This window comes from Pleurodeles waltl, chromosome 9, assembly GCF_031143425.1.
Source record: "Pleurodeles waltl isolate 20211129_DDA chromosome 9, aPleWal1.hap1.20221129, whole genome shotgun sequence".
NCBI classification, from domain to species: Eukaryota; Metazoa; Chordata; class Amphibia; order Caudata; family Salamandridae; genus Pleurodeles; species Pleurodeles waltl.
The window spans coordinates 307,256,304-307,268,716 of NC_090448.1; the positions used below are offsets into that span (position 1 = coordinate 307,256,304).

The 12,413-nt window shown below is 45.4% G+C and overlaps 1 protein-coding gene across 1 annotated transcript in view; it reads left to right on the plus strand.

The window, feature by feature from the left end:
* FANCD2 (FA complementation group D2) overlaps window positions 1-12,413 on the plus strand; it is a 1,182,674-nt gene that overhangs the window by 1,052,958 nt on the left and 117,303 nt on the right. Inside the window, exon 40 of the mRNA XM_069206781.1 lies at window positions 3,203-3,277. Coding sequence (XP_069062882.1) covers window positions 3,203-3,277 — 75 coding nt within the window. The remainder of the gene's footprint in view (window positions 1-3,202; window positions 3,278-12,413) is intronic.

Genomic DNA, 12,413 nt, shown 5'->3' on the forward strand with positions numbered 1-12,413 from the left:
GTTGGAAACACATGTGAAATACAGACTACCTTTCATTATGAAATGAAGGAATAGTATGCAACCTACCCAGCACAACTGAGCTGTAACATGCATTGCCATTCAAATTTTTTCCCACTAGGTTAGAAACATAGACCAATAACCCACTTTGGGTGTAGAAAATTGACTTTTACTTCAAACAATAGAAGGTATAGTACAGTTTGTAAAATATAGACCAAATTATGACATTTATTTTGCCATTGCAGAAATGGAAAAGATTTACGAGCCAAAACACATTGCAAGACCAGTGGCTGGATTATGAATAACTTTTGGACTTTAAGTAGAACTCATAGTTAGAAAACCACATTATCTAAACATTATTTCTAATAAACTTACCTGCTCCTGTAAGTGAAAAGGTTGCTATAAAAAGAAGATGAATAAGTGCTTTTGAGAACTATTATTATTGTTTTGTGTTTTTTAAATGTTTTTTTAAACTAGGGGTAAACCAGATCAACTGTAAAACAAAAAAAAAAAAACAAGCACACAACAGGGCGCAAAAAAAACCTCTGCAAAAAAAAAAAAACTAAGTTTCGAGGAGGGCAGCGGTGAGCTACTAAAGCTTCCAGTGGGTGTTCATGTCACTTTCACCTGCAACTATAACTGTTTGGAAAGCTAAACAGTAGGTTGCTGTCCCCACAAAAGGTTCAACTATGTTGCGCCTTTGCCTGAGGAGGTTGACATTGACTGCTGAGACAAGTGATGGAATTGTGGGTCGTGCAGTACTAGTAGGCGGTGAGAAAACCTGCGTGGCCACAGCTGAAGTGGATGGTCCAGCAGATGCAATATTGTGGGTTGTGAAAGTTGTTCCCTCCTTGAAATGCGCCAGCACCAGCTCGCTTTTTCTTTGTCTAAGACAAGCAGGTGGAATGCATGATGCAAAGATGTTTTCGCATCCTTGTCCCCAATGATCATTTAAACTACACATCCATTAGAAATGCCATATAGTTTTCTTTCTAAGGCTTTCAATCAAACTTGTTTTAAACAAATAGTACTACGGTCCGTAAGCAAAGATTACATATACACAAAACTAGAACAGTCATACAACTATAACTTTCCAGATATATGTGTATGTATGTATATGTGTGTGTATATATATATATATATATATATATATATATATATATATATATATATATATATAATATACACATAACTGTAAACAAAAAGTTTGCATGTCCATATTACAATGTATATATGATTGGTACATTAATATATGTAGTAAGCTATTGGTTTTTTGTGGTGTAAATAATACGTATAGAATTGCAGATTTATAGTTGTTTGACTGTACTACTCTTGTATATATGTAATCTTTGATTATGGACGGGAGTACCATTTGTATCAACCAAGTTTGAATAAAGACCTTAAAAAGAGAACTATAACTATGGTATTTCAAATGTATGTGTAATATATATATATATATATATATATATATATATATATATATATATATATATATGTGTGTGTGTGTGTGTGTGTGTGTATATATATATATCACCATCAACTTTTCTCCGTATGAAAAGCCTGATCCAAACAGGGCGGTCACAGCACAGAGGGACGAAGAACCCTCTCAAACATTCCAACAATTTTCTCCTCCATGAAGAAAAGCGCCGAACTCCGGTTAAAAGTGAAATGAGGCATTATTTATTCACAGAAGCAAAAGTTCTTGCATTTCCCTGACGCGTTTCGGCATCTCAGTTTCAGCCTTAATCATAGGTTTGGTTCAGGCTTTTCATACGGAGAAAGGTTGATGGTGATTTATATGTTTGAAGCCAGATCCGCCCGTTTTTATCACATCATGTATTGAAAGGTATGGATATTCCGACCACAAAATGAATTACAGAACTGTGTTTAACATGAAAATCGGGCAAGGGATGGTTAATTAGTGTTTGTGAGGCACGCAAAAAGGAAAGCACAGGTTATCTGGACTATAATTAAAAGGCATACAAGTATAAACAGCTGCAGAGTGTCTTAAAATGAAATTGGGGATTCAGAGACACTTTCCAAGTAAACTGAAGATGTTTATTGCCAAGCACTCTAAAAATGAAAGAAACATTGCGATGGAAACGTGGCAATGATTAAATGGGAAGCGATAAATAATATGAGCAATAATTTGATGATAAATATGGATATACAGTGTACTCGGACCGACAGAAATAAATATTGACACTTTGGCAGTGGAACTTTTGAACTTTGCCTTGCATGTAAGACTGAATAACTAAAAGTGACTCTGTGTCTTTAACGCCACAATATAAAAAGAGGGGTTACATCACGTGGCTATTTTTAAACTGAAGCACCTATGATTAAGGCTGAAACTGAGATGCCGAAACGCGTCAGGGAAATGCAAGAACTTTTGCTTCTGTGAATAAATAATGCCTCATTTCACTTTTAACCGGAGTTCGGCGCTTTTCTTCATGGAGGAGAAAATTGTTGGAATATATATATATATATATATATATATATATATATATATATATATATATATACACACTTAAATAACTAGGTTCAGCACTGAGATTGTGCATTATGCTTCTGACTGCGAGTAAACTGTTCTCATAGATGTCTTTGGTGACCATTGCTTAGCCTATTGGTGGTATATTAGCATTTGGGCCCCTATCTCAGCCAGGAAACAATTAAGAGCTCTGGATGTTTTTGTTCATCATCCTCTTACGTGTGATATCAAGTTCTGTGTTTTTGTAAGTACTGTTCCATTTCTTAAACTGAAGCTCCGACTGAAGTGGTAGCTGTATTGGATAATATTGTGTGTATTTCTGAGTTTTTAGTATCTAACCCATACAACTTCCTTGAGTCAACTTTGGACTGCTCTTCCTTTCTATCCCGGGAATCAAGTGGTGAAAGAGAGTACTTGGGAATCTTGTTTGGGGACCAGTAGTTCTGTGGGCCAGGACACAAGTGATAAATAACATTGCCTGATTATCAGGGGCCTTCTAAAACAGAAGCCTTCAGATGTTTTCCTAAAAGATATTAGTATACTGCTCTCTTGTCCTTATCATTTAACATGTCTTTTTAGTTTCTCTCATGATCTATAATTGATCATAGACTTGCGTGTCCCTAGATACACACATGAAAGTCTCATGTATACATCAACTCTGACCATAAATGCAATTTTTATATGCTACTTTGTTAACTTTTTCATTTTTGCACACAGTATGGTCGACTGTTTGTAGAAGCTTTCTTGAAGTTGGGTATGCCACTTTTGGATCGCAGCTTTAAAAAACACAGAGTAAGTATTTACAAATGTATTCACTGTTGCAATTTAGACATCTCTCTGCACTGTAAAACATTGCATTGTCACTTTGCTAGTTGTTTTCACCAGTCTGCATGTCTAGAGAAGAACCATAGGGATTACTTTTGAATTTCTGATTCCTTACTCTGACCTAATCGAGCCAGTCAAATCTATTATCTTATTTGCTTGACTGACTACTATTTTCTTTATTTTCAGTGCTATCTGCTTTTTTGCCATTGACTTTGGGAAACTGACTTGCTTGAGTCTATGAGTTGCTAAATGTTTAAGTGCATAATCTGTTTGGCTAATGAGTGAAGCTCAAGCCTTGCCCATAGACCAAAATCATTAAGCACCCATGTCTGCTCCAGTGGTACTGAGAAGGGTAGTTATAAAAAGTATATTTGTTTGCTAAACACATTGGAACAAAAAACTGGATCAAAAACCTCAAAAATGCAGTGATATGTTGGACCCTTAAAGTCTTTGAACTAGGTGTGTCATATAAAAATATAACAAATCTCAATTTGAGACTTTCAGCAGCATTGGCCCAGGCGTAAGGCTTGATACAGTTACAAATGTTGCCTTCGGTATTATCAGTTTTCTCCAAATAAAATGTGTCAAAGGACAGATACTCATGGTGCACTAAAAATCAGAAAAATGAAAAGCTCCACGTAGCAGAATTTAACATTGGAGAGGATTTGACCAGTATCTTTGGATCAATGCAATGTCTTTTTTTATAGACTTCTTCTATTGCTGCAATAAGCAAGCTCAAGCAGATGCACTTGGATTTGTCTCAGAGATTAAGCCAATCATTTCTCCATGTTGCAGGTTCCAATGAGTAGTAATTTTCTGTTGAGAGTTTAAAAAAACATAAATAGCTGCCTAATAGTTGGATAAGATGGGAAAGTCCCATCTTACCAGGCCTCGTCGTCTAGCTTACGTTATGCTTCAAATATAGAACATTTAAAATGTGAATATATGTATAGATGTTTTTTTCAAACCATATCTGTGTTTTTTTGTAAGGGAAACTGTCCTTTTGCCATGTCCCTATCCGTTACTTTGCTCTTGAAATATAGGGCCACATTTAGAGTTTGGTGGACAGGATAGTCTGCCACAAATGTGGTGGAGTACCCCGTCCAAATCAATGACCTGCCAGCCCTATGTATGATTGAGTGAACTGTTTGTTTTATTTAGGGTCGGACTACCTCTATATTACGTACGGCTGTGCCCTAGCAGACTCCACAGTCAACTGGTTTACTCCACTGCCCTTCGAAGTGAGGCCATCAGACTGCCCTCTCTATTTAGAGTAGGGTCATGGGGGTGACTTGTTTTTCTTGTTTTTCAATAGCAAACTCTCGCTTTTGGAGTTTGCTTTGGAAAAACAAAAAAGTTTGCTACACAGCCACCTGAAAGACAGAGGCCCTGCAACAAATTTGCAGTGCCTTCAGAGGAACCCCTTTGATAGCAGTTTCTCTGAAGGTGCAGGGATTAATGCTGAGTCAACGATCTCTAACTTTTGTGGGTATAGTGCAGCTATGGTGGCGTATGTAGTATTCTATGGCACCCTGATGGTCGACTGGCCACCCTTCAAAGTCACACTCGGGACCCTTATCTTCTGTAATGGTGGAATCCCGCCAAAAGAAACCCAGAAATGTGCCAATTTTAAAGGTCTGTTTTCTTTTCCACATTGCCATTACTGCCACTCCAGTCAAATAGAAGCTATTTGAACATTCCAGGTGCAGCTACATATAATACAGATAAGGAAAGCAAGAGTGAAGGATATGTTTGTCCAGTCTGCTCCTGAAGCGTGACATTTGTCTCTTCCAGAATCTACCAGACACATCTCCTGCTATATAAAATATAGTGTAGTATTTCTTTTGTACATTTTATTTGAATGAATACCTCTAACTGCAAATTCCTCACCTTTAGAATATTCGCTAAACTGGATCTGGAACTTTTCATGACATTGCTCCCACGCGCCCCTTGGTGACACAGCGTGGCCTTGTTCTGCCCCAAAAGCTGACAGAGTGGAGCCACATATAAATGTCATCCTGGTGCATCAACATCAGTTTCTTTCTTTACATGCCTTTCTCCGCAGATCTGGAGCTCCACTCCCTTTTTCAACAGTTAAACATGTTTTTCAAATATAATTGTAGTGCGCAAGGGAACTATTCCCCCACTTAAAAGGACAGGCTTCAAACTATGCTGCGATTGCTGTAAACAGATGTCTTTGACCAACCAGCATGAGATGTGCTTCTTGAGTTTTGGGTTGTATCACAACTAGGAGTTGGGTGAGGAATGTGCTGTCGTGCACCCAAAGGCAATCTGGGACCGTGATGAGAAGCTTGTGTCACCGAACATTAAAAGAAGCCACACAAGTCTCGTTCGCACTCCAAGTCGGGGGCACAGACCCTTTACTGCTCTTGAGGCCAAGCCACCAATAGCTCCTCTTCACGGTTAAGGTCATATAGTAAGTTGAACTCCAAATCAAAGTGGAAACACAAGGAGGAGCAGGATCATTTGCCTTTCTTTTCTTCTCTCTGTCGCTCTCTCACTTTTTCATTTTCTGCCTTTTGCTTCTATCATCCCTCATTTTTCCCTAGTGCTTTTTCCTTTCTCCCCTCTTCTTTTGCCCCTCTCCCCCTTGCGAAGCACCTTTCCCGCCCTCCCTCCTCCCAGCTGACTGCTCCCCTGCCCCCCCTCCCTCCCTTCTTAATGGCGACCACAGCGCTGTGAGAGGGCAACTGCACTGACCTCCTGGTCAGCGTCTGCTGCCGTCCCCAGCTCCTCTGGCTGCTGCTGCCACTGCCTCTTGCCTGGGACGAACTGAGAATCTCCTGACTCTCAGTTGGAGGCCCTCCTCCACCCGCAGACTCATCCCTGCGCCTCATCCCTGGTGGTCTAGTGCCCATCACAAGTAAGTATTTTCCTTCTCTTTTCTTCTCTCTGTCACTCTTTCACTTTTGCATTTTCTTCCTTTTTCTTCTATCACCCCTTCTTTTTCCCTAGTGCTCTTTCCTTTCTCCCCTCTTCCTCTGCCCCCTTTCCCGCCCAGGCAGGTGACTGCCCCCCCCGCCCACCTCCCTCCTCCCCTTCTTAATGGCGACCGCAGAGTGGGCGCGCAGTGGGCGCACCAATGGCGAGCCAAGGGCAAGCCCTTCTGCGCCTGTACTGCGCTCAGCGCCAGGAACCCTGGATCTCTGTTAAACCACCCCCTGGACTGCCTCCATTACAACTCCGAGACCCTCCTCCGCGCAACACCAGACGTCTCAACAACTGCTGCACCATCTCACCCAAAGACCCCCGCAGACCTTTCACCTGCTGGAACTGCAACTTCAGCGCCAACCTCAACAAACCGAAGGTACCTTCCGCACACAAAGGTACCAACAACCTCCACAACTCCATCAACTGCCTGCTCCTGAACATCCACTCCCTCCACATACATGCCACCAAATTCTGAGACCTGTTCGACACCACCTGACTGGACATCGCCTTCCTCACCGGAACCTGGACCAACCCAACCTCGGGTCCAGACATCCCCATCACCATTCCTGACGGTTACAGCATCCTAAGGAGGGACCGGCCCTCACGGTGAGGTGGAGGATTTGCCATTGTACATGCTACCTGTCAAGGCCGTCCAAGAAGATCACTGCACCACCATGGAACACCTTAACTTCCTGGTCCACTCCAACCACAACTCCTCCATCCCAGGCACCCTGGTGAACAGGCCACCCGGCCCCCTCCCAGCCTTCATAGACGATGTTGTGGACATTGCTACCCCCCAGGCCCTGGCGCTGGTCGACTACCTCATCCTTAGTGACCTGTACTTCCACCTCAAGGACCACACCGACCCAAACACCACCGCTCTACTCGCCACCTTCGGCCTCAGACAGCTGGTCTCCACACCCACACACATCGCAGGACACACACTGGACCCCATCTTCACCTCAAGCGACCGGATCACCATTGAGACCATCTCCACCCTAGAGTGGACCGACCACCGCTGCATATACTTCACAATCACCACACCCAGCAGCCACACCTGCACCTCCAGGAGCCCCCACAGGAAATGGAACAAAATCACCAACGAGCAACTGAACTCATCACTCGCCAAATAACTCCCTCCCCCCTCTGACGACGCAAACACAGCAGCGCGCAACTTCAACGCCTGGATCACCGAATGCGCCGACACTCTAGACCCTCTCAGGCTGACATCGGCCAAATGTGTACCTATGAAGGCCAGCTGGTTCACCAGTGAACTCCAATAATCATAGCGTACCCGCAGCCGTTTGGAAAAAAAAAATGGAGGAACAGCCAATCCAGCAAAGACCTCACCTCATTCAGAGCCACAACCACCGCCCACTGCCGAAAAATCAAGAACGCAAGGAAAGACACACTGTGGGAGCACATCAACTCCTCTGCACAGAACTCGAAGGAACTCTTCTCAGTCATCAATGAGTTCAGAGATCCCCCATAAGATCCAGGACATCTACAACAGCTTTCTGTCACCTGGCACCGGAACCTGTGACTGACCAATAACCCCGCCCAGACCGACCACGACTGGTCCACGCTCACCACAAAGGAAGCAGTCACCATCATGACCAGCACTCACTCCGGAGCCCCCTCGGACTCCTGCCCGCACCACATATACAGCAGAGCCAGCCAGTCCATTGCCCCGAGCTTCGTAACACAATCAATTGCTCCATCAGCACGGGCACCTTCCCTGAGGACTGGAAACACTCTGAAATACGCCCTCTCTTGAAGAAACCTTCAGCCGACCCATCAGAACTAAAGAATTTCCGGCCCATCTCACTGCCTTCCTACCCCGCCAAAGTTCTAGGTAAAGCAATCAATGCACAACTATGGAACTTCATCTAGGCCAACAACTCCCTGGACAGCTCCCAGTCCGGCTTCCGTAGCAATCACAGCACAGAGACAGCACTCCTGGCAGCCACCAACGACATCCGATTACTCCTAGACCGCGGCCACACCGCAGCACTATCCTCCTCGAACTCTCAGCAGCTTTCGACATGGTCTCCCACAGCACTCTGCGCACCAGATTCCCCGACATAGGAATCTGTGGAAGAGCCCTGAAAGGATCCACTCCTTCCTCTCTGGGAGGACACAGAGGGTCAGACTTCTGCCCTACACCTCCAGACCCACAGGAGTAAACTTCGGAGTCCCCCAAGGATCTTCACTGAGTCCCACACTGTTCAACGTATACATGGCCTCTTTTGCTGCCATCGTCGGAAGCAAAGTTATGAACATAGTGTCATGCCAATGACGCACAACTCATCATTTCCCTCACCGAAGACCCGGACACGGCCAAAAAGAACTTTCACACTGGAATGGAAGCCGTCACCCACTGGATGAGAGAAAGCTGCCTGAACCTCAACTCCGACAAGACGGAGCTCATCATCTTCAGAAACGCCACCTCAGCTTGGGACGACTCATGATGGCCCACATCCCTCTGCGCCCCGACCTGCATCTACCGAGTACCCCCGCAACTTAGGAATCATCCTCAACTCCTCCCTATCCATGACCCGCCAGGTAAACTCTGTCACCTCCTCCTGCTGGCACACACTCCGCAAACACCGGAAGATCTTCAGATGGATCCCAGCAGACTGTCGCAAGACAGTCACCCATGCCTTAGTTACTAGCAAGCTCGACTACGGCAACGTCCTCTACGCTGGCAGCTCAACTAGAAACATAAAAAAACTTCATCTCATCAAGAACACTGCTGCCAGACTCATTCTGGAACTCCCTGACCTAGAACACCTGAGGACCATCCACTGGCTACTGGTCGAGAAGCAAATCACCTTCAGACTTCTCAACCACACGTACAAGGCCATACACAATGCAGGACCAGCCTACCTGAATCACTGCAACTCTTTCCACGCCCCCGCCAGATCCCTCTGCTCCGGCCAGATGGCCTTGGACACCCTCCCTCGCATTTGCAAAACCACCCCCGGAGGATGATCTTTTACCTACACTGTAGTGAAGAGCTGGAAGAACCTTCCCCTGCACCTCAGACAAAGCCTGTCACTCACCATCTTCAGGAAGAACCTCAAGACGTGGCTCTTCGGATGAGGCCCCCAGCGCCTTGAGACAGGTGAGTAGCTGTGCTTTACAAATACTGATTGATTGATTAATTGGACCCAATCCCACCAGTCTGTAGCTGAGGAGATGTTGGAAGAGTGTCATGATGCTACTCAGTCTTGAACCCGATCTCCATTTGAGGAGCACTTCCCAGAGTTGATCCCATTGTGCCTATCTTTCCCATGGTCATCAGTGATACTGCAGCTGATTGTGTTTTTTAGGACACCATGCTGTGTATTTTTGGCACTCTTCTGGCTTCCTCTGTCGTGCCTTCAGATCCAAGGATCTGCAGTGACTTCCATTTAGGTTATTGCCAGGTGAGCTATCAGCTGCGTTATCTGAGTGCCTGGAACCCACCTCAGGTCTGCAGCGACTATAGTGCTGTCTTCATTCCAGTGCTCAAGCTTGTGGCGGTCCTTCTTTTTGACAACTCTGTTCCTAATTTCGCAGTAGATTGATGATCTAGCAAATCTAGAGTCTGACCCTGAGCCGAAGGATCCCTACGGAAATGCTACAGCCTGGATTCGATTGTTTCTGAGCACTTAAAACCTTTAAATGAAGCTCAGACTAATGCCCTGATGGGCACTTTGTCTAAGCCTTGCTCTTGCCCACCTGTGAACTGGCAGGTGTCCAAGCACCACAGACCAGTGCCTGGTGATACGAATTTTCATGTGCAACATCCTCCTCCTGAATGTTTGGGGGATCCGGCTTCCAGCAGCAAAGTGAATTCTAATGCATTTCCCACATCTCATCTAGGAAGGGTTTTGAAAAGGACAAGGCTTTCAGGAAGCAAATGTTCTCTTTTGCCAGTTTGGTATTGAGGTCAGTCTGTGTGGAATGCCAATTAGGCCATTATATTCACGCCGTCCGGGACATAACAAGCAAGATCTTTCTCGCAGTTCCTGAGGAGTTCAGGGCCTCCTTGGCTCAAATCGTTCGGGATAGGCAGGATGCAGTCACCTATGTAATGTGTGCTGGCCTGGACTTTGCTGATTGCTTGGGGTGAGCAGTTCCCACTATTGTGGTGCTCTATTGCCATGCGTGGATTCTATCCACAGGCTTTTCTGGGATTTGCAGCATCCCTTATGCATGGTCCTTATGACAGGTCCTGCCTGTTTGGCACAGAAGCTGATTCTGCCTTTAAAAGTTTTAAGGAAATCGGGCCCACTGCACATTCCTTGTGACTTTCTACCCATGCCAAACAGTTCCCTCATCAGTTTCAACCTTTCCAAGTCTACTCCAGTGGTCACATAGACAAGGTCAGGCTCCCCCACCAGCGCAACAGTCACCCCAGTCCTTTTGTGGCTGGAACTTCAGCAAAGCAGGCATCGCACAGGTGATCAGGGACAATTTTCTTCTAAAGCCCCCCTTTGCAGCAGCATCAATCTCCCAGTCACTTTGGTATGCCCTTAGTAGAACACAACCACCTTGGGGGAGGCAGGTTAAGAGAGTTCCCCCCGGCTGGTTGCCTGTCACTTCCGACAAATCGGTCCTGCAGATTATCCAACAGGGCCATGTCTTACCGTTACATTCTATCCTGCCTCAACTTCCTCCCGCATAACAGTGGCTTCTAGAGGATAACTTATCCATCATGCTGCAAGAGATGCAAGCTCTTCCAGCCAAAGGAGCCAAAAAGAGGGTGCCACCTTTGGGATTGTATTGGGTTGTTACTCCCACTATTTCCGTGTGCCAAAGGACATACACCTTTTTTTTATTTTAGATCTTCGCCCTCTGGATGCCGTCCTATGAAAGGACAAATTCAAAATGCTCACACTGGCACAAGTTCAGTCTGCCCTACGTCTAGGCGACTGGTTAGTAGTCTTGGACCTGTGGGTGCATACTTTCATGTGCCTGTCCTGCAGTCCCACAGACGTTACCTGGAGTGTTTTCAGTGCTCCCTTTCAGCCTTAGCAGTGCTCCTCGGTTGGTCACGAACATTATGGCAGTTGTCGTCTCGCATCTTGTGAGGTTGAGGATACCAGTTTCCCCCTACCTTGATGGTTGGCTGTTGAAAGTGGCTTTGCCAAAATCAGTCATAGACGACCTCCGGATGATGTTCAACCTTCCAACAGCGTCAAGATTTTCAATCTACATGCTAAAGTCACACCTGACTCTTTCACAAAGACTGTCTTTTATCTGAACTCTCTTGGGCAAGGTGCAGTCCAAGGTCCTGGTCTCTGTCACAAAGAGACCAGGACATTCAGGCTATTATCCAGATGTTTCAAACGCTGTCCTAGATCTCTGTGAGAGCCATTTCAAGGTTTCTCAACCTCATGCATCCTGCTTATCCACTCCCCCAGGTGGCATAAGCGGGCTCTGCAATGGGAGCTGAGGTCTCAGTGCACCCAGCCCCACGAAAACCTATTGGATATTATGTGGTTTCAGAGGAGACTGCACAGGATCTGCAGTCATGACTGCTGGATCGTAACCTAACCAGCAGCAGACAACTCTCCCTTCGTCACCCAGAGCTGACTGGTGACTGATGCGTCCCTGTAGGATTAAGGAGCGCATCTTTTAGAGGTGGAAATCAAAGGACTGTTATCCTTCATCAGAAACCTGGCTTGACGTCATTCTATTAGAGTTATGTGCCTTTTGTCTGGCGTTAAGGGTGTTCGTGCTGTCCTCAAAGGGGAAGGCAGATGCAGGTTCTCATGGACAACACCACTCCCATGTTTTATGTAATATACAAGGCACAGTGGGGTCCTGTATGCAAGAGGCTCAGACACTCTGGAGTTGGCAGGAGCATCAGAGATTCTTTTTGATTGTGAACCACCTGACAGCATCTTTAAATGCCAGGCCAAATGACCTCAGCCAACAGCACCTGGTGGATCACAAATGGTGGTTCCACTCTGAAGTGGCACATAGCATCTTCCAACAGTGGGGAGAACCCTGGCTGGAGCTTTCTGCCACAGTTGAAAAAGCACAGTGTCCGAACGTTTGTTGGAGTTCCTAAGAATGCTTTCTCTGTGTGAGATGCATTCAGGATAGAGTGAAGCATAGGATTCCTGTACATTTTTCTGGCACTCCCTCTGCTGCC